This window comes from Anopheles stephensi, chromosome 2 (assembly GCF_013141755.1).
Source record: "Anopheles stephensi strain Indian chromosome 2, UCI_ANSTEP_V1.0, whole genome shotgun sequence".
Lineage (NCBI taxonomy): Eukaryota > Metazoa > Arthropoda > Insecta > Diptera > Culicidae > Anopheles > Anopheles stephensi.
This window is the reverse complement of record NC_050202.1, coordinates 8,434,452-8,455,337: the sequence shown is the minus strand read 5'-3', so window position 1 is coordinate 8,455,337 and position 20,886 is coordinate 8,434,452. Positions and strand designations below refer to the sequence as shown.

At 42.9% G+C, this 20,886-nt stretch overlaps 1 protein-coding gene across 5 annotated transcripts in view; it reads left to right on the top strand.

Moving 5' to 3' along the window:
• Positions 1 to 20,886, top strand: part of LOC118503757 (cysteine-rich motor neuron 1 protein) — a 157,930-nt gene that overhangs the window by 28,217 nt on the left and 108,827 nt on the right. For 2 of the 5 annotated variants that reach the window (XM_036037414.1, XM_036037415.1), the window contains exons 4-6: positions 7,159 to 7,328; positions 7,432 to 7,516; positions 8,299 to 8,345. In XM_036037414.1, the coding sequence (XP_035893307.1) occupies positions 7,159 to 7,328; positions 7,432 to 7,516; positions 8,299 to 8,345 (302 nt within the window). The other 3 variants (XM_036037410.1, XM_036037409.1, XM_036037411.1) reach the window with 3 other exon arrangements.

Sequence of the window (20,886 nt, the reverse complement as noted above, 5' to 3'; positions counted from 1 at the left end):
GCTGACGAGCGATGGGAGCAATACAGCAGCAGCGGTAAAAAACAAAAATAAACATTTGTTTGCATAAAAACAGGCGAAACATACGAATCGACGAGCAGAAAGGCATGCTTCACCGACACAACGCTTCAAAAAGTTAGAAAAGGGTTCTGGTACAGGCACGAGCATCTGCTCCCACACAGGATTTGGGTTTTTTTCGGAAGATGTGGATGTGTGTGTGCAGTAACATAAATAGGCAACAGAAAAAAAGGAATACGGAGCTCAGCTTTGACTTCTTTGGTACTTGGCTGGTGCGTTCGGTTTGCTTTTGAGCTAACCGGCAGAAGATTACCTTTCAAACCCAGCACAAGAGTTCTGTTTATTGCTCTCGGTGCTTCTGACTGGGGGGAGGTGATCATGCGATACGAGCGTTTGCTGCCGAATGAGTTGGCGTAAAAGGGAAGAGTTTCCCTTGGAGTAAGAGATTTAAAGGAATAGGATTTAGTAGGATAATTAGCTGAATCTGGGGCTTTTGTGCTGTCATTGGAATTGATATAAATAATCTATCATAGAGTGAGGTAGTGTATTTTTTTAAAGCATGCAGTGTATGTAGATATATTTTAATAATCTTGCTCTATCCATGAAACAGTTCTGTCTTAGAAAAAAAAAATTAGGATGGGCATTCTTCATTTTGACTTCTGTTGTTTTTGCAACGCAAGTTACTGGATTTTTATAATCTTTTACTCACGCAAGCGTTCCGATGACCGAGGCGACAGCGGCGTCGGTCTTCACACGGCAGGGCCGAGGTTCAAATCCCATCCAGACCGCCCCCCCGTACGCAGGGCTGACTACTTTACTACGGGTAAAATCAAGTCACAGAAAGCCAGAAATGGCAGGCCGAGACCTCTCCAGGTTGTAGTGCCAACGAAGAAGAAGAAGACTCACGCAAGCAAGTTATTTAACGGAGTTAAGAAAAAACTCAATAGTTAAATAAATAATTAAACACACAAATAAATAGGATATTTAATAAAAAAATAAATTAAGAATAAAAAATGAAATAAATTATTCAATAACCAATCATCTTAAATTCCTACAGATGATATATTTTTAAGTGTATTTTCTAGAATATGTCAAATATTAATCGAAAACTCACTTATAAACACTTAAAGCAGATGGTATAAACACAAACATACTCCAATTCGAAATGTACTATAGCAAATGAATTATAGGAATTAATGTTTCGACCCGACCGATGAATTCTTCTTCACGGTCAGTAAATTTAGCTTCAAAGCACTTAAAATACTCCGAATCACTCTTACATTCAATTTTTGCCTTCCCCCGGGACGTGCCTGTTAACGCTTTAAACCGTATCAAGAAGCGGCTCAAAATATTTCACACCTTGCACCGTGATATCATCGGCTTTCATTAACATTCTACGCACAAGCTTGCAGTTTTGAGTGCGAGAGAGAGAGAGAGGGAGAGAGATCTACCACAGCAGAGCCTGCTAGAAAATTCGATTCCACAGAAACTCTGACGCACGCAGCCCATTCAAAGTTGATTGAGAGCAGCTAAAAGTAGAAGATAGAAAGCTGTTAGATGTGAAGCAAAGTAAACAAAAAATCTTCCCAGTGTAAAACGCAACGCTGCTGTACTTTCGCTCCGTATTTACTCTTTTGGCTTCTTCCAAAAGCGAAAAATGTTACTTCTAGCTCACGGCTAAGACGATGCTACGACCGATGACACGGGCACGGGAACGATTGTAATCTTCGCCTTCAAAAACCACACCAAAGAAAACCTGCCCACCCACCCATTCACCCAGCTCAGTAGCAGAAGGAATACTCGGAAGTGGGCATTTATTAGATTCCGGAATAAATTTATTCCATCCACACGTGCAAAACGTGTACTCTTCTTGGAAATCGAATTCGCGGGAAGAATGCTGAGTCGGCGATACTCGCTGCCTCTTGCGCACACGAATTGTTGCTGGTCATTCGTTTCGGACTCTTTTGTTTTCTTTCTGTGGCCTGCCAGATCGTACAATTGCTCATTCAATTTTCCCTTTTTTTTTCGTTCTGGTGCAATATTTTTCCTGGTCTCGACTTATGTCTACACAGGCGAACTTGGCGTTCGGTACGGTTCGGAAGGTGTTGGATCGATTGCGGAATGTGATCCCTTAAACGCACGGAACAAATTGACTTCGTTACGATGGTGTGAGGTGTGTGTGTGCGTGTGTGGGAAGGTTAAGCATGGTCACTTGCGAGAACAATGGCCAATGTTGGCCACTGGTGGATGACGATGTTTTATGATTACGCCTATGATTATGTTCTTTGCTTTATCCCCCTTTCGATGTGGGATTCGTGGGATTCGTGGGATTCGATGGGGTCTCTTTTGGAGAGGTCGTACATGACACGTGCTGCCACAGCAAATGGGTCGGTGGTCGAATCGATTGTTGGAGACACATTTCGGAATGGCTTAATAATAAGCCGTACTGACGCACGTGAGTGGTGTCAGATTATGGTGCTTTTTTGTCACGTACATGTAACCGTCCTTGAGAAGTATTATTTAACATACCTCCGAGGTGTTTTAATTAAATCTTTAATAAGATTTATGCAAGACAAAGTACTCTTTTCTAGTGTCATCAGATGTAAACTTAAATAAATTAATAAATTCCCCTAATTTATTTGCAACAAGCTTCAATAATCGACCAAATTGCGATAAAAGTTTTGCACCACCCGAAAAGGGCAAACGTAATCCAATCGCACTAATCAATTAAGAATATTAAAGCAGTATGATTGTTCACCGGCTGACCTTGCATCCCGCCAGCCCGGGCACATAATGGAATTTCCATAAAATGAAATCAAGTCCATCGGTTGTCGATGCCCATTTCCATACCACACAAACTCAGCATTTGCCATTTCGATTGGGCACCCCATATTTTCCAAACCACACTGATACAAATTGTGTTATATGTGTGTGTGTGTGAGTGTGTTTTGAATGAAACCCAATTTGTGCGGTGCTTCCCGCAGAGCCGTAGGCGCATTTTGTTGTGACCTTATTAAATGTTCATGCTCACAATCGAATCGAATTGACCGGAACATGCATGGCTGAGCGCACAAACGCGCCGGGCCCGAGTTGAGTCAAGTGGTTTTGATTTGATTTCGCATTGGCGAAAGTGTTGTCCCTGTGCTATGCAGAAGGGATGGTTTTGTGGAACGAAATGAGAGAGAGAGCCAGTCAGGTGAAGAATGAATGATGAAAAGGTAATCATCGCAGTACATCTGCATATGTAAAAGATATGAACAAACATGTCCTTTCCAGATGGGCCGGGAGGGGATTTTTCATATGGTAAAATGTAAATGAAACATGGCTGGGCTTGGCATCTATTATTAAGGTACGATTTTGTTTTGGGAAAATTGCTTCCAAATGGAGAAAAGCTTCTAAAATTATCTTTCATCCTTTTTGAGACATAAATTGCCCAAAATAATCATACATTCATTTGGGATTCATTCACCACAGCAAAAATGCCCCCTGATAGACAATGCTATTAAAAACTGGTTTGCCGAATGAAGGAAAATTTCAATATAAAAGCAGGAGAGCGGCATTGGAGGATGGGGGGGGGGGGAGGGCAAAATCTTTTCCAAAATTGAGTTAACTTGTAATCAAGATTGGATCAGATTGTGTTGGGTTTTCGGTTGGGTAGAGAGTTAGCAAAACAGATACCGATACGGTAAGGATGTGGGAAGGATAAAATAGTCCTAACTTGATCCGTATCAAAGCTCGTACGTTGATACCAGGTTTGGCCTGTGGCGAGGACATAAAGAGCAATTCAATTTCAACGGTACCCCATCAAAAAACTACCAGCCTTTTTGGTTCTGGATAATCTCGAGCGCCCGTGCTCGAGTCCTTTACTTGCGTTTTGGAACCCACATTAGCGTCATAGGTATGGCGTATGGTTTTAATTTTGTACTAGAAGCTCTTTGATTAAGCAGGATTTATTTTCTCGGAAATGGGGAAGAAATATAATGCGAATCAAGTATTTTAACCACAATAGTTGTATTTTGAAATGAAATTTTGAAAAAGAAAAATATTATTCGATGGAGGCGCCTGGTCCTTTGTACCTCATAGTGAACTGATGGAGACGCCTGGTCGTTTGTAGTTTATAAAAAAAAATCCAGCCTCAGGGACTCAAAAACAACTTGATTACTTTGTTTTCACACAAAATTTTCCTTCAAATTAGCTTCATCATTATCCAGCCCAATTCTTTTGAAGTGGTGCATCGATGCTAGCCAGCGCAACAAGGGATTGGGTTCGAAAATATAACTTTTTCCTACGCATCGTTGCACCGTTCGGTAGGTTTGATACGTTCCATTCCCTAAACCCGTAACCAAAGAAAATTCCTTTTCTCTCCCTGTCCAAAATCGTTGATTGGGTGATTTTTCATCATCGTTTACATATATTTTCCTTCGGTTACGGTACGGCTGCCCGAATGCCGTTACCGTGTGTGCCTTGGTTTGCCACAAATTTGGTAAAGAAAGAAGCGTGGCATAATGGTTCCACCGGCTTCAGCCCGGGAATGAAGGTCGAAAGGGTTGAAAAGCACGGGTTAGAGCACACACCGAAGCTCGACAGATGAAAGGCAATCTCAAAAATAGGCTCATCGCAATAAACAGAGCTATGTAGTGAGGAAAAGATGGCCACGGGCACAGCGAGCGAACGAAAATGGAGTGAAGGGAAAAGCGTAAGAAAAAGGGACTATAAATTTGCATTAGATCGAAACCATTTTAAGCCGCCGGCAAAGGAAACCGGGAGCAGCGCATTGGGCGAGCCGGAGCAAATAATCGGTTCCGTATTCGAACACGCACCGTTGTGTTGTCTAGCACTGTTGCCGTGCTACATCAATTTTCCGCATACCAAATTTGTAGCGGATTACCTTTTTCTTCGCTTTGAATGTGTTGGCAGTGTTGAAAAGGTGGAATAGAGTGCTGGCTTTTCCGTGCCCTTTTTTATTTGGCTTTTCTTTCGGAAAATCGGAAAAAAGTGCACCCAAAAGGTTCCCATTTTCAAAGGCCACGGATTGTTTGGCTCGGTGCGTGTGTCTTTTCGTCGTCACCTTGTTTTGTATGATAAAAGCTGAGACCAAGGTGTATTTTTCGTTTTTTTTTCCCAACGAGAAAACGTGACTGGTAAATTTGTTGATTGGTGATACGTGTCTCACAGTGGTTGGCTTTTACATTTCGGCTCAATCCAGCTGCAAGGCAAAATTGATTTTGATTGCTTTTCGCGTGTGCTTGCCGGACGAGTTTCAAAGAGAGAAAACAAATATCTAAAATACAAATAAATAAAGCAAACAGACACGAAACGGCTCAAGCAATTTCTTAAGAAAAGATCAATAAGGATCAGTATTTGATCTAATGCTTTATTTTCTTCCTATCAAAACACACACACACACACCCACAAGCTGCTTTTGGAGCCCGGATGTGAGTACCGAGCAGAATAAACATTCAGCCACGCCGGTTTTTGTTTGCAAAGACAATTGGTGTTGGTGTTTGTTGGGGGTGTCTCTAGAAAGCCGTGCCGTGCTTCTTCTATTTAACCACGCTCCAAGCTGAAAATGCTGGTGTGATTGTTTCTCCTTATTGCATCGTGGGCCTCCCCCCACGATTTTTTCCAAGGTATATTCCTTCGATGATCCTTCTCAAACATGTTGCCACATCCTGTCCCGTACCCCGTCCGGCAAACGTTGACAAATTGATGGCTCAACTCGGCGAAATGAAGACACAATGAGCTGCTGCTGCTGTTCTGGTTGTGTTTTTATTTTCCAACCGAGAAGGCTCCAGAAGGACCTGCAAATATTTGCTTGCCTCATATCACCATCAACATCATGAGTAGAGTCGTCACAAGTCACAAGACGGTAAACCTGTACCAAGGGGGTAACCTCTGGCAACTGACTACGGCAAGCGACTGACTACGGACGCAGCGGACGTGGTTGGTTCGATTTATTTGAATTGATTTATTTTGATTGTGAGTGATCAATAACAAACCGGCGGTGGGATGTCAATTTATCTTGTGAAACCCTCCGGTAAACGACAGAGATTGTAGAGTCAACGTTTTGCAGGGAAATGGCATAAATAAATAAAGATTTATATGGCAAAAACCCGAACTCTAAAAGTCACATAATTTACCACGCCGAAGCAAAACAAACACCACAGCAAAATTGTTATTCAAACAGAATGAAAGCAGTTTCTGCCTCACATTTAGCGAAAACTTTCGCCAATCCATCTCTAATTTGCTTGCCCCCGACATCGAAATCGAATAAAAGCATCACAGACCGGTGCAAACTCGGTAAACTTCGGTCGCAAAACTGATTTGCATAAACTTGGGCACATTCTTGCATACCGAAATCGAAAATGCATTCTCGTATCGCAGTCGGGTACGATGCCGCTTTCAGCTTTCCGGAACATTTCCTTTCATTAGAATGAAGCAAGGCCCAGTGGTGGTGGTGGTGGTGGTGGTGGTGGTGGTGGTAGTAGCTGTGCCACAAATAAAAGGATGTCATTTTCCAGAGCATCTTTCTTTGAAAAACTTCCGGCGCTTTTCCCGCTCTCTCTCACTCTCTTTCAGCATTCCAGTGCGGGGAATTTATTCGTTTGGCTTTTCTTATCCTCTTTCCGGTACGGAGAGATGCGCTTGAAACTATTCCGAGGGTGAGAAAAACAATGAGTGTGGAAGTAAACAATGAAACAACACAACAACGACAAAAAAAACCCGAACCTCGTACGGTACTGCCTTTATTTAAAGGAAACTGTCAAGCAGCACTGGCACTAGCTGCAAGGAATAGGAAGAATTCGTGGGAGAACAACTTCCCTTGGGGCCTCAATTAAATCGGTTGCCCTCGCTGACGGTGCTGGTGTTGAGCGTTAAAAAAAACGCAAAGCAAAACAAACCCAAAAACCTGTATGCGAGTGCATTTCACCCGCTTCAAATCTGCTTCAAATATCGTTTCTATTTCCAACACCATCCCGAAGACGAAGAAAAAAAAGGGGTGGCAACAATTTTTCCTCCGGTCCAGTTTTGTACCGGTTTGTTTGTTTGTTTCTCTTTTTAATGAATTTTACTGCTATTCTGTACGCTTATTCTCATTCTGTCTCTCTCTCTCACGCTCTCTTTTTCTCTCACACACCTTAGACGTACCACCAACGAGTCTCGATGGGGATCGGCCGGGCGGGAACGATTGTCCGGAAACCGTGCTGATCGAACCCGGCTGCGAGATTGTCAATCGGAAGTGCAAATGCTGGGACCGGATACGGCTGTGCAAAAGCAAGTCCATCAGCAAGTGGGATTTCAAAAACATGGAGGTAGGTGTGGATGGTTCGATGCTTGCCAGAGCCTGCTTGGATTGCTGCTAACTTTACCATTGCTCTTTCTCTCTTTCTCTCTTTGGCGCATAATTTTTGCCAGGAATGCCAGCTGAATATTGAAAATCTAGTGAAAACAGAGCTAGAGTTCGACGAGGACTATACGGCACCGCCGAGAATAAGCTTTGGTGAGTAGTTGGACACAATAAATGGCAAGTACACACGATACAACCCAGCTTAAAATATAAAGCTGGAGCTTTTCGAGGCTGGAAATGCACTTCAGAGCTTGAGATTTACAGATAAAATTGTAGATGATTTTGGTTTTATGAAGAGAGCTTCCTTATTTTAAGTTTAAATGATTGAGCATTATAGTACCTCGTGTTACAGTTTAAATGGATTAGAGCGAAGTACCAACGCCATGACAAACATAAACCATTATAAGCCAGGACAGCATTATAGTATTAATCTTATCAAGAACACGCTCGACTTAACAAATTAAGTTTCTAAAATATAGTTCCCAAAACAAGCTAATGTGTTAATTTTATTTGCAATTGAATTTTACAGTGAGTGTCATAGTTATAGAATCACCTGAATTTTTAATCCCTGGATTACCTGAACTATCAGAAAATAGAATAATACGATGAAAAATATTCTAGGGGCTTTCTTTATGAAAAATAAACAAAAAAGTGTGGTCATAACGTTATATTCCGCACTGTAAAGCACGGCTGTATTATCCTCCTTCCGTTGGGAAATTAGCAGGAACTCGAACGGAACAAGATCCCGCGCAGGATTGGTGGCGATAATGTTTTTCACTTCATTAGCCAACATTAGCGTTAGGGTGGTTGATAACATTTCCATATCCTTCCTTCCACGGACGCTACCCGCAGCTCATTATCATTTGATTTGTGATTGTTCTCAATTTAATAATAGGCACTCTTTCTCTCTATATCTCTCACTCGCTCTTTTCCAGATTCGATCGTCACCAGTCGAGGAAGGAGGAGAAAAAAGCTTTTTCAGGTATGGTTACTTTACATTGAATTTTAATTTCCATAAAACTTGTCATATTTATAGTCAAATTGAAATTCGCAAAACTCGTAAGACATTTCTGTGCTCTTAATTAATAGCATGAAGCATCCTAGCTAGTGTATGCCAACCTCGCCAAAAAGGAACTGGCGCGCTACGAAAGCATGACTGTCGTGAGGTAGAATGCTGCTATTTGGGATGCAATATCACTTCGGACTAAATTAATACATCCTTTCAAGTGCAGGCAAGATAAATTGGTCCTAATATTCCTGCAGCTCTGTCGCTCGCTCTCTCTCAGGCCGAGCCAAGAACGCTGCTGATGATGCTAGGATGGCGCAAGCTAGTAAAAGCAACTGTTGTTCAACTTAGTGCAAAAATATTATGATCTACGATGAAGTACACATCCAAGGCAAGGCAAATTTTCTTCGTCCGGCGTTCGACTGTGCAATGTTGCACACGGACCACGGAGGACGGACAACAACGAAAAAAAGAAGCAAAACCCCCGGAAAGGAATTCCTAGTCTGAAACATTAATAATCTGAACGTTCCGTTTTTGTGTGCTACTGCTGCTGCTACTGCTGTTGCTGGATAGTTTCCCATTTGATACGCGGCAGTCCGTAAGCATCGAACAGCATTTTGCATTTCATCTTTCTCCTGGTGTGCTCACGAGCTTTTTCGTCCAGCGTTTTTTGGAGCAACCCAAACAAAAAACGGCGAGCTATTACTTTTCCCTTTTTGGGGGACGGAATGCAGAGCACTCTTGCTCTTGGTAGATGGTACGATTTCTCCAGTCTAGTGGTACAATAACTATGCATTTTCCGGGATTATTTTTTTGCGCTTTACCGTGGGCCAACCAGAGTTCATTTCTAGCGCCTACAGCAGTGGTACAACATTCGTGCGTTCAGGCTGTTGCCTTTCGGTTCGGCAACAGAAGGCGAGAAAAACAGACCTCCGGAAGAAGTGTTTTTTGGGGGAGTTGAAGCAGAAGCTGCGTCGAGTGGTCGGAAGCGGTTTAATATTCGTGCCATTTTTGGGGATGGAAACTAACTCGTCCGGTGACTCGACCCGAAGAAGTTCCGTGCATTAGGGTGCTCTCCATTATGAACCAACCCCTTGGAAATGGCATCTTGACTTTTGCGCTGCGACAACGGTAAACGGTTTCCTTCGCAAGCTAGAAGGAACAATCCTTTTTTTTTGTTCTGGAAAACCCGGAGTAGCTTTGATACGAATCTTGAGCACCCATTCACTTTCTTGAGAAATTTGGCAGTTTCTAGGACACCGACATGCTAGGCAAGTAAGGTCTTGTTCGGTAGGACAAATTCACGATTATTTCATGGGACTTTTATGCAACGTCTGTTGTAAAGTTATGCTTTCGCAATGCTTTATTGGATGTTGCTCCACTTTTTTGCCGCGATGCTCAAAGAGGGATTTAAGGATGAGAGATATGTTTTTGAAGCATTCGTTCTCCTTAGATAATCTGGATGAATTTAAAGTTTCTTTACATCGATAAACGATAACGACACACTCATCGTTTGCGACTTCTTGTATATTAGTAGATTTAGTGTCGAAGGTCACACCAGCCCAGAACGCCCCGCTTGTCTATCGATCCAGAGCCACCAAGGGAAAATTGAAATAAGTTGACAGATAACGTCCAGGCCGGGTTGGAAGAAAATCGAACAAGAAACTTTCCTACTTTCCCACAAATCATGCCGCCTTTTCCTTGTCGTGCAACTGATTAAACAAACGCCTCTCGGATTGTCGATTCCCCCTCCGCCCCGAAGTGTGTAGGGTCGCTACCAGGAAACAAGCTCCGAAACCATCGATTAAGTGAGATCTGATCGATTATGGGAGAAGATTTATGGTTTTGTGGATGCGCTCAGGGGTTTTTCGGGGAGGGCCAGCGGTCATAATCGTCCTTATCTTGGGTGTAATGTTGGGGCTTCCCCGTGAAGTATCTTCCCGATGCGACGCTCCTGCCCGTTTTGGAGACTTTTGGAGTCCGGACATTTATCGGTGTGTCGTTTCTCGCAAGGAGTCTTTTCCAACATGGGCGGTTTCCCGAATGGCCTCGGGAGGATGTTGGTGAGGGATTTAATCCTAACCGAAGGAAGTGTGCGCGTGTGTGTACTTTGGTTTTGTGAGCGTGTGCGCGTGTGGGATCCCATCGTATCCGAGCGAAACTCGTCAATGTCTTGGGCTAAAGCTGTTTATCTTTACTTACAGCACATTTGCAAACGTTTGGCTTTGATGTTGCGGGCGATTTCTCATAGTAGAAAGAGAATTTAAAATTAGCTCCTCTTCACTGGATCATCGCTTTATGTATCAGATTAATCATTTAGGAAAAAAACATTGTGTGACGGTACGATGATATTAAAGCATTATAGGATTATAAATTTGCCATGAAGAGGCAGTTGAGTTTAAAGAGTCTGGATATAAAAGTTAAACAGTAGCTGTTCAATTATAAAAATGGAACCTGTCACACTCTAGCTGTGAGTTTATTTTAGCACATCCTATCCAAACTCCAAACTCCCATAAAAATAATAAATTCAAGTCACTTTGCTGCGCACTATATTCAGTACCGTGCAACTGGCTGTGGATGACGTTTCCCGAGATTATGATACCAACCGTGTCATCCCATCTCGCAGGGACTCTAGCAGGGACTCTGTGTCATTAACGCAGCAAGACTGTCAGGAAATTGACTTGCAGTGTAGCATCATCAACCGCTCCACCAACAAGCATCTTCTTGGTCTTGTATGAGAGCAACAAACAAAGCAAAAAACAAGCTAATCAACATCAAATGTTACTGAAGTGCCAGCGGGCAAACGTGCAAAGACACTTGTGGAAAGAAAATCGGGAGAAAAAAAAAACCGAACACACACACACACACACAACGGAAGCCAACGATACGTCTTGGAAGTAGATTAAGTTTTGTAATGAGTTGCCACTTGCAAAAACCGGGATGCGATGTGCATCCCTCAGCGGGAGGGAGAAAATAGATTACAAAGTTGGGGCTTCTTTCTTTTCCTCCGGTCCCTTTTTTTGTCTGCTGTTTCTTTGATGTTTGCATCCACTGCCGGTGGAAATTGGCTTTTTTTCAACAGCAAAACTAGCGGAAGTTATGTCAATGGTGTTCGGGAAGCTGAGTTTATTTTAAAGGCCAGTGTTATCATTGTGTGGAAATGATATGAGATCGTTCAGCTTATGGTTTATTGTAATTCGTCCCTTATGATGTTTCAAAATCACCAGTAAACGTTGAAGTTATTGGTAGAATAAATGGAAATGAGAATGCATTTTAAGTTAGTTAAAGCTGATAGCATCTAGTAAAACTTTGGTAATTTGTTGTGTTGAAAAGGGCTTAAAAGATTGATATTTAATAACAACAACCGAGCGTCAAACAGCTTACATGTAAACAAGACACAACTCTACGCCTGCAAGGATTAAAATTTGAAGAAGTGGACGCCCGTCAGGGACTTTGTTGCCCAAGAGGCCTTGTCGTCCAAGGGATCTCGCCTTCATCGATTCCTTCTCACCACAAGAGTCTCTACGTTTATGCCCCTTTTAAAGTCCAGAAACAACTTCAGATATAGATTCTTGTAACCATTGGGCAACTGGACCTGTTAGTCAGGCTCGTTTGACTACAGCATTTTTTACTAGGTGCCAAGCTTCCATCTAAGCTTCAGTGAGCCTCAGAGCGAGCTCAGAGAGAGCTTCAGAGTAAGAGACCTTGTAGTCAAAATAGCAAGTAAGTTTTTTACTGACAGGTCCAGTTGTTCAATATGTTCCAGGTTCTACATCTTGCAAGAAACCTCGCATACTGAGCTCGCCTTCCAATGGTCTAAGTCTTTTCTACCATAAGATAGTTGAAGAGACCTTCGCAGGGATCCCTTAGTCCAGTCTTCATCCGCTAAAAGGCCTATACATTCAAAGTCAACGAGTACACTGTTGTCCAAGACATATCTACTAGCATTCATCGTAGTCCAAGCGACTTCATCGACCAAGAGACCTCTTAGTCGAAGTGGTCGTACAAGGTATATTCACTGCCAAGATTCTCCGCAATCTAGCTATCGTCTAGAAGACCTCCCTGGTCCGTTGTAATTTTACTGCTCAAGGACCAAAGAGGTTCTTAAAATCATTTTAATGGAAAAGTACTCTCATATAGGCGAGACACATTGAATGTCCATTTTAAAACAACTCCTAGTACTTGCACTTGATACTCAACGCTTCACATAATATCATTTAATGGGAAAATGATTTCGTCATGTGTCATGCACCCCAGCAAGGGAGCGTTCTAGGAATTTCTTATGTGTCTCCTGTTTTTTTTTTTCATTGACGCGTTGCTCAACTTTAGATTATTTAATAAAAAAAGAGCAAAACATTCACGACGTGGCACAAATTATTAATGAAGGTGCCGGATATTATAAGCAAAAGTTCCGCTTCCACGAACGACGCGGAACGTGGCGCCATGCTGCGAGCGTGTTTGGCGGTTGTGTATATTTGTGCTTCACTTTTGGGGAAAGAGATTTTCCTTCTCGTTTTTTTTTCGCCTCTTCTTATTCCTATTTGATGTTTTCATTAGAAATCGATCAGAAATGTTCCCCCCTCAGTCGTACAGTGAGCCGTACCAGCGAATAGATATCGTCGCGTTGATAAAACGCGCCCTGTGAACTGAACTTCAAGGCCTTTCGGTTCGCCAAACGAACAGCGCTAGTCCTGTGTGGGTTTGGAAGTGTTTGCGAAAATAAAAGGCCTGCCTGGCGTCGTGACGCGTTCACCACATTTTAAAGAGGAAAGCTCTCCCCCTCGGTGTCGTCGCATGACCTCCTTGGCAACCCCATGCAGTGCGTTAATGTTTCAGCCACGTTTTCCGCTGCCGCCTGATTGATGCTGATGGCGTTTCTCGTACGCCCGATAATAATCAATGTTTGATAACGGTAATGTTTATCGTGACATAACAGGATAGTAGGGGGAAATGAAAAAAAAGGGAGCCTTCCCGAGGACACTGACAATCGGATCGTTATGGTAATGTGTCGAAGCGTATTAAAAGCCAACCGAAATGGCCTTGACGGTGCTTCCCGCTAATAATAATAATAATTAAAGTACTTTCAGGCACCGTCCGCCCCACGAAAAAGCTGGCTCAGTGTCGCCGATTCCATAACCGAAGTAAAGTGATAATTAAGAGCCACACGTGCATGATGGGATAATGCGGTGCCGGCTTGTTGCCCGCGTTGCCTGTTTGGGGCTGTTGTTTGCTTTAATTTTGGTCCCCTGTCTGCGTGTGCCGATGGTGGTGGGCTGTCGAGTATCGGCGTGTTCAATAAATACACTCTCGGCATGGCACAGTCGAGTGGGCCCGTAGTTGGAGTTCATCAGTAGCCTATGAATCAGTTAGTAAATTGGTCCGTAAAATCCGACCACTTAAAAAGTGATCAATACCACCGACGGCACCGATGGCACTCGATTGCTTCGCTAGCGGTGAAGTGTAACTAGCCTGGGTAAATAGGCAAAGTTGACGCTGGGAGTGCTTGAAGAGATTTTGGCCTTATTGAAAGTGACTGGTTAAAGTGGCTATCGAGACTTTAGCAATTATGTTTAGTGTTTAAAGCATTTTTAAAACCTATTTCAACCTTTCATAGGATACAATCAGCTCCCAAGTTCGGCAGATTTGGAGATATGCAAATATTTCTGGATGAGATTTGAGTTTGAGATTTGAGTTTATCACTACGATTTTAATTCTACAAAACTCAAAGATTCTTAGAAAAATGTTTGTGAGAATTCGACTACGAAATATAAACGAGCTGTCAATCAATGTTCAACTCACACAGAAGTAGAGAACTGTTAGTAAACAGCATTTCACGTGCCAAAAACACAATACAAACTGATAAAAGAAATGTAACAAGAAATTAAATTTTCATCGCTTAATCGTTTCAACCCCTGCTTCGACGATCGGCTGTCCCAAAATATTCAATTTATTCGATGAATTGCACACCGAACCGAGACTCGCCAAGACTCCACGCTGGTCCTCAATTCGTTTGCTTAAGCTTTTCCGACCCGTTAGCCAACCCCAGCGAGTTAAAGCTTTTAAAGCAGGGGTTTTAAAATTCTCCAGACGACAATCATGAAACCTCGCCGGGGTCCGTAATCGGAGTTCCGTCCGAAGCAAAGCAAAGCAAAACAAAAAAGGGATGGTTGGTACTGTTGACCCACCGAACCACCGGGAGCAATTTCGGAACTGCCGGTAAGCGCTCACCCTCACGCACTGGAAAGCCGCGGCTGACCTTAAGCTTAAAATGGGAGGGGGGGGGGGGGGGGGCTTTGTTGTTGTTTTGTCGATGAATTTTCCCTTTTTCATCATTTCTTTATATTGGTCTGTTTTTGATTTGATGCTGGGATAACAATAAGGGTAGGGGGGGGGGGGGGGGGGAGGGACAGAAAAGCCCCGAGCCACAATCGACCGTTGCCTTAAGAAATCAATAATTCAGAGCACGGTTTATTTGCCAATGGTGCCGCTCGTTAGTTCATCTATAATTGATGGGGCAGAAGACTAAACAAAAACGTGAGAGAGAGAGAGAGAGAGAGAGAGACTCGTTGCACCGTGGGAGATTTGGTTCCGTTTGTGGGCTTTGCTAAATTTTGTTATTCGTTGGAAAAAAGCTAACCATTTGGGTTTTCTTTTTTGATTTTCCTTCTCACCTAATGTTAGTGCAAAAGCGATTTTTGTTTACAGTTTCCCCACCGGGATAAGGCATTAAAAGCTCACAACGGTCATTAGAAGACGCTCTTGTGAGTCTCCTTTAAAGGAAGAAGCGTTTCTTCCTAAGTCGCCCAAATTCCAAGGACCCTTTTGTTGACGCACGTTTTTTCAAAAGCAAGTAAAATGAATTGAAAGTGTTTGTGTGGTGGATGAAAAATTGTTTCATACAACTTCGGGAGGCGTTCTGTGCGTGATGAGTTCTTCGAACAGTGTGAAGACTTAGCGAGACACGGTGCCCTTTTGTGCCACTCAACCGACTGGTGACCGGATCTGGAAAATCATTTTCGAACCATTTATCAACCCCAAACAAGGGCCAGCTGGCTGTAAAGCATCTGTGAGCTTTTTCGGTGAAAGTGAAAACCGGTCCGGTTGAAGTGGAGACGCTCAAAGACATGCTCGGACACACGGAGCGAAGTGCATCACCGAAGAAAGGGACGAAATTTAACGCTTCGTTTGCGCGTTCCACTTTAGCCGGGGTGTGTTTTCTCGCTCTGTGATGAATGGTGCGATGAGCGATGAGCCTTTGCCGTGAGGCTGTTTTTGGGTGCGGGAGTGTCTTCTGCCGAGGTAAGAAAAATTCCCCCCTAATGGAGTGAAACTGTTTGGCCATATCGCTTTTGGGATCATTTTATGGCGTTTGATACGGTGAGCCGTGGGTGGGTGGGTGGATTTATTTCGCTGGTTTTCTTGCTCGTTTTACTTCATCCTTTGATTGCAGAACGAAAAGCAGAACTCTTTTCACAGCTTAATGTCGTTCGGTGTCCGGTCGAGATCGAGGAACGGAAAAAACATCGACCGAAAGCGAACTAAATGTGAGGCATCGTGTTGGCCGGCATTTTCTAAAGGATTGTATCATTAAGATGGCCGGTCTCTTTGGCATTGTGGGGCTGGTGGGCTGGACAACAGTGAAAAGCACCTAAGAACGATCGTTAAGGTCGGTGCGAGACAAGATGTGAAGGATGTGATCGGTAGCAAATAATGGATGTGTTGAGAAAATGAATGCCAACGAAATCGGGTTAAGAGATGTCCAATATGTCGCTTCGAAAGGGAGGTCCATTACGGCAGCCTAAAAATTGTATTAGGAGTTGTTGTTTTGGCGGAATGTGTTTCGGATACTGTGGTAAGCTATTTAACAGTTGCTGTAGTTTTATTGTTACTGTAGCCAATTTTAAATTATTAAATTGAAATATGCATGGGAAAGCTCTCTCATCACATTTTACTATTGTGCTCCGTCACCAGCAAACTCGCTCACGTTGATTAAAATGCCTCATCAAACGGTGAATGCATTTTTCTGCCTCGTTAACGATTTTACAAGCGAAAAAACTGTGTTGACAATTACGGCTCTTCATTGTCGCACGCACCAATACCGGACTTTTGTTCCTTTTCTGCTTGATGGTCTGCAGCACCCAGTTGTATGACTGATTACCACTTAATCAGCATATTGTTGAGCGCATCCTACCGACGATACCATTGAAATGTTCATGTTCATCCCTTTTCTGTATCAGCATCCATCATCAGTGCAATTTTTGCTGCACGAAGTATTTTTCATGGTTGCCAGCAATTTGTTTCCACTTTTTTTTAGCGCAGGATTGAAGCACGGTGCATAAATTAAGCGGACTGTCGCAGGTGCGCAGGAAGCAAGAGAATTGAAAAAAATATGAAACTTTTGTATTTTTTTTTATTGCTAGTTGAAAAAAGTGTTTTCTGTTACATTTTAAATAATTTTAATAAAGGCAAATGAAGGTTGGAAGACTCTCAGGGCCCTTTGCTATCAGCGCTAGCAAGCCGTCCGTGACTCGGAGGTGGAAACTTCGGGGACCATCTTCTATAAGTCAATCCAGATCCTGGGATACGCTGATGCCATAGACATCATTGGTTTGTGGCTCTGCTATGTAGCAGAAGCTTATCAAAGGATCGAGCGTGCGGCACAGAACCTCGGGTTGGAGATTAACGAGGCGAAAACCAAAATGATGGTGGCACCACCAGCGGCCCTGCTAACAAACACTGATTTACGCAGGGGTGATGTACAGATAGGTGATCGCACCTTCGAAGTCGTCCAAAACTTCACCTATCTGGGGTCAAAAGTCAGCACCGACAATAACATTGATGTAGAGTTACGCGCAAGGGTGCTGGCTTCCAACCGGTCATACTACAGCCTGAGCAAACTTCTCCACTCTAAGTACCTGTCGTGACGGACGAAGCTGGGACTGTACAGAACATTTCCAGTCCCAGTACTTACATATGCCTCTGAGACATGGACTCTGTCCAAAACTGACAAAGCCCTCTTAGCCGCGTTCGAGAGGAAGATGCTCAGAAGCATTTTTGGCCCCGTATGTGTGGAAGGACACTCTACGAGCTGTACGATGATGTCATCATCGTGCAACGAATTAGACTCGCCAGGCTCCGATGGGCTGGTCACGTCATAAGAATGACACCAGACGACCCAGCCCGTAAAGTCCTTTCAGGCCGTCCACAAGGACAGAGGAGGCGTGGTTGGCCCAAACTGAGATGGAGTGATGGCGTTGATGCGTCCGCCAAAACCGTCGGGATGATTGATTGGCAGACGAAGCCGCTGGACCGTGAGTGGTATCAAGGGTTGTTAAAGCAGGCCATGACCGGGAAACGCCTGATAGCCGCCTGATTGTAGCGCCTGATAAGTATGTAAGTATGTAAGTAAGCGATAAAAATCATTACTTTTAATGGTTTAATGTAAATATCGAAAAGCGGAAGTGATTTTTAGCCATTGATTATTTACTGATGTCCAAGGGGATACATATCGCAGTCACTACCAAGTCTTACAACAAACATTTGTTGAATTCTCATTCATTAGCGTTATTTTTTCTTTGGAGCCAAGAATTCAAACATAACAGCTAAAGGAGAAATAAAAAATGAGGAAAACAACAAGGAAAAAAGCTAACGCTTGTGAAAGTTTGCCAACCGTCGTTTTGCGGTTATAGCGAGAGGTTGTAGCCTCTCTGGGAGCCTTCTTATCGCTGCTTCCCTTCTTGTGAAGTTCTTTGCAGGACTTTTTTGTTTTTTGCCTTCATCACCCTCTTTCAACCATTGAGGCACGAGTCGGAGAAAAAAAATAACCATTTTGAAGCCGTCAAAAAAGTTTTCCACTTGCTCACTTTCGTGACGGTGACAGCCGCGTGACTTTAGCTACCCGGGTCTTTGATTTCTCGTGGCGCGCTCGGGAAATGCTCGGACACCGTGCAAGATGTTTTCCGATCGGTACGAACAACGGATGGATGCGAGAGAATGGAATAAAATAGTAATTCAAGATAGAAGTGACATTAAATTTAATTTTTCCCCGGACCCCTCGGTGTAAGGTTGGGTGTGCTTGATGAAATTAATAAAATTAATTGCTATTCAACTTTGTCCTGTTACTGTTTGCATAGAATGGAAGACGAAATATCAAGGGATAGAAGGAAAAATAATGTGCTGAAATAAATAAAAATTTAGTATAATCGTTAATGATGTATTTGACGTTAAATTTAATGATTTGAGGATAAATTTTAAGCCTCAAATTAGACTCAACAGTGAATCCTGATTAAGACGCTGAAATAGTTAACCCATTTTAGGAGCCATTTTTGTCCCAGATTACGCTTCTAGCTCATTCCTCATTCCCTTTGTGCTGTGAAAATCCAAGCAAGAAGCGATATTATATTTTCATATTCCAAAAAAGTTGCATTTCTCCCACGAACGTTCGAAAGCGCCACAACCACTCCGAGCACCGAATGCCCGTAATTTGCATCGGGAATTAGATTTTCCACCTTCGCGGATGGAAAAGCTCTAGTGCCGCGAGACTGCATAACTTCAACCAACCCAGTGGCAAGGTGCGATGCGGTGCGAATGCCTGAAAGGGTTGGAACAAAATGCATTTAAAACATGACTTAAGGCGGCGGATTATGGAGATGGGAAAGATGGCTCAAGAAATGAGGCCAACCGAGTTTGGTAACGAACGAGCGTTACAGCGATAGCGATGGGTCTGAAGGCAAGTTAATTAAATTCTTTCTCGCCAAAAAAAAAAAACAACCCGTGCACGTATCTGCAATTTATGCATTACATCGTCTAGACAAATTTGTTACAACGCAAATGCATTTTTCGGTGAATGATCTTCCTAATCGAGTTGGAACGGATTTTAAATGTTACACTGGCGTAGACAATCCGGGGGGAGAGAGAGGATCATTTTATTAAGTTTTAATTTCGGTTCAGTGCATGCCGTTGTGGAAAACACCCTTGTGCAACATGTTCTGGTGCAACACAACACAGTCCGGTTTTGCGGGTGCGCAAGCCGATGCTAATTGGAGCTGCTTGAAGAGTTAATGGGATTGATACTTGGCTGTTGAAGTGACTTCAATTTTTTATTGATAACATTATTTGATTTGGTGTCTCAAGTTTTAAATCCATCCATTAAAATGGTGATTAATACCACTTGTTTGCAAAACGCTGTAAAAGTGCTCATAGTTGGGATTATCTACTCACAGGAGTTAAGTATAACACGCTCAGTAGATAATACCATTATCTACTTCAGGTAGAGTAAGAGTGCTGCTACCGCTTCAGTTAACGAGAGTAAGCCAACAAAATCTGATCATCCAATTAAATAAGTGACGTTGCTACCACTTAGAGCTTTGCTTACCGCAGTTTGCAATTTAATTTGTTTGCGGTGCAGATTTCGCATTTCTTAACAGCGAACAGGCTGCATAATATTTCAAAGAAGTGAAACAAATTATTAAATTTAGCTAATTTTATTTATAGTGTCCCATTCCCATATAGTTCCCATTTATTTATAGTGACCCAATTATAGGTAAAGTAAATAAACTATTATTAGTTTTTATATAACTTTTCATACATTTTGAGCACAAATTTTGGAGAACAATTTTTTTTTGTAAGAGGTATCCAAATTCTATTTTTATATAAATACTGAAAATCTCTATTTCAAAAAGAAAATTATTACTACGGACAAATGCCATTTTTAATTTTTTTTTTTTATTCATAAAGAACGGCCTGGCCTGGTAATGCTTTTTAAAACATACAAAAGTTTTTCCCCGTAAAAATTCAATACAATACAGCACTAGCATTAAACCATCCCATAGTGCTCCCCATCTATGCGCACGCTAGCACGCACAGTGGTATGCGTGTCATACTTAGCCCTCCCCTACCGAGACGATCATGTCGCGTTGCGTGCGTCCGCTTCACAACGTTGGTAGAAAAGAGAGTGCCAATAGCGCGCAACAAATTGTTCCTTCTCTTTCACACCCAGGCAAACACCTTTCTGTTGTTGGTTCAGACAGCAGTTAAAACGAGAGCGTGTAGCATCGCAACAGCGAAAAAAAGGGAAAGCACAACAAAACACGACACGCTTCTCGCTCGCACAGCGTATTCGGGTGCCGATGCAGGCAATCCCGGTACGATTTTCGGTCCGTCAGTCCGGTACGACGCGTACAGTGCAGAAGAAGGCACGCTGTGCAACGGAACGGCTGAGCTGGAGAATTCGCACCGCAGCAGAGACAAGAACAAAAAAACTAGTTTCAAAACTTTCAAATCTTTCGCGTGTAACGGACGTGCCCGTCCGAGTGATTCGACGAGTGCTTCCGCTGGTGTGTACCTTCGCGTTCTGATATTGTTTCGAGTGAGTTTGGGTTTGGGCTTTTTCGTTAGGGCATCGTCTTGGCGTTTGTTTTACTGTGCGAAAACGGTGTGTGGCGTGCCTGCTGCTGCTGCTGATCAATCGATCGTCGATGTGCGAAGAAACGTAAAGGTGTATGTGGTGCGCCCCGGC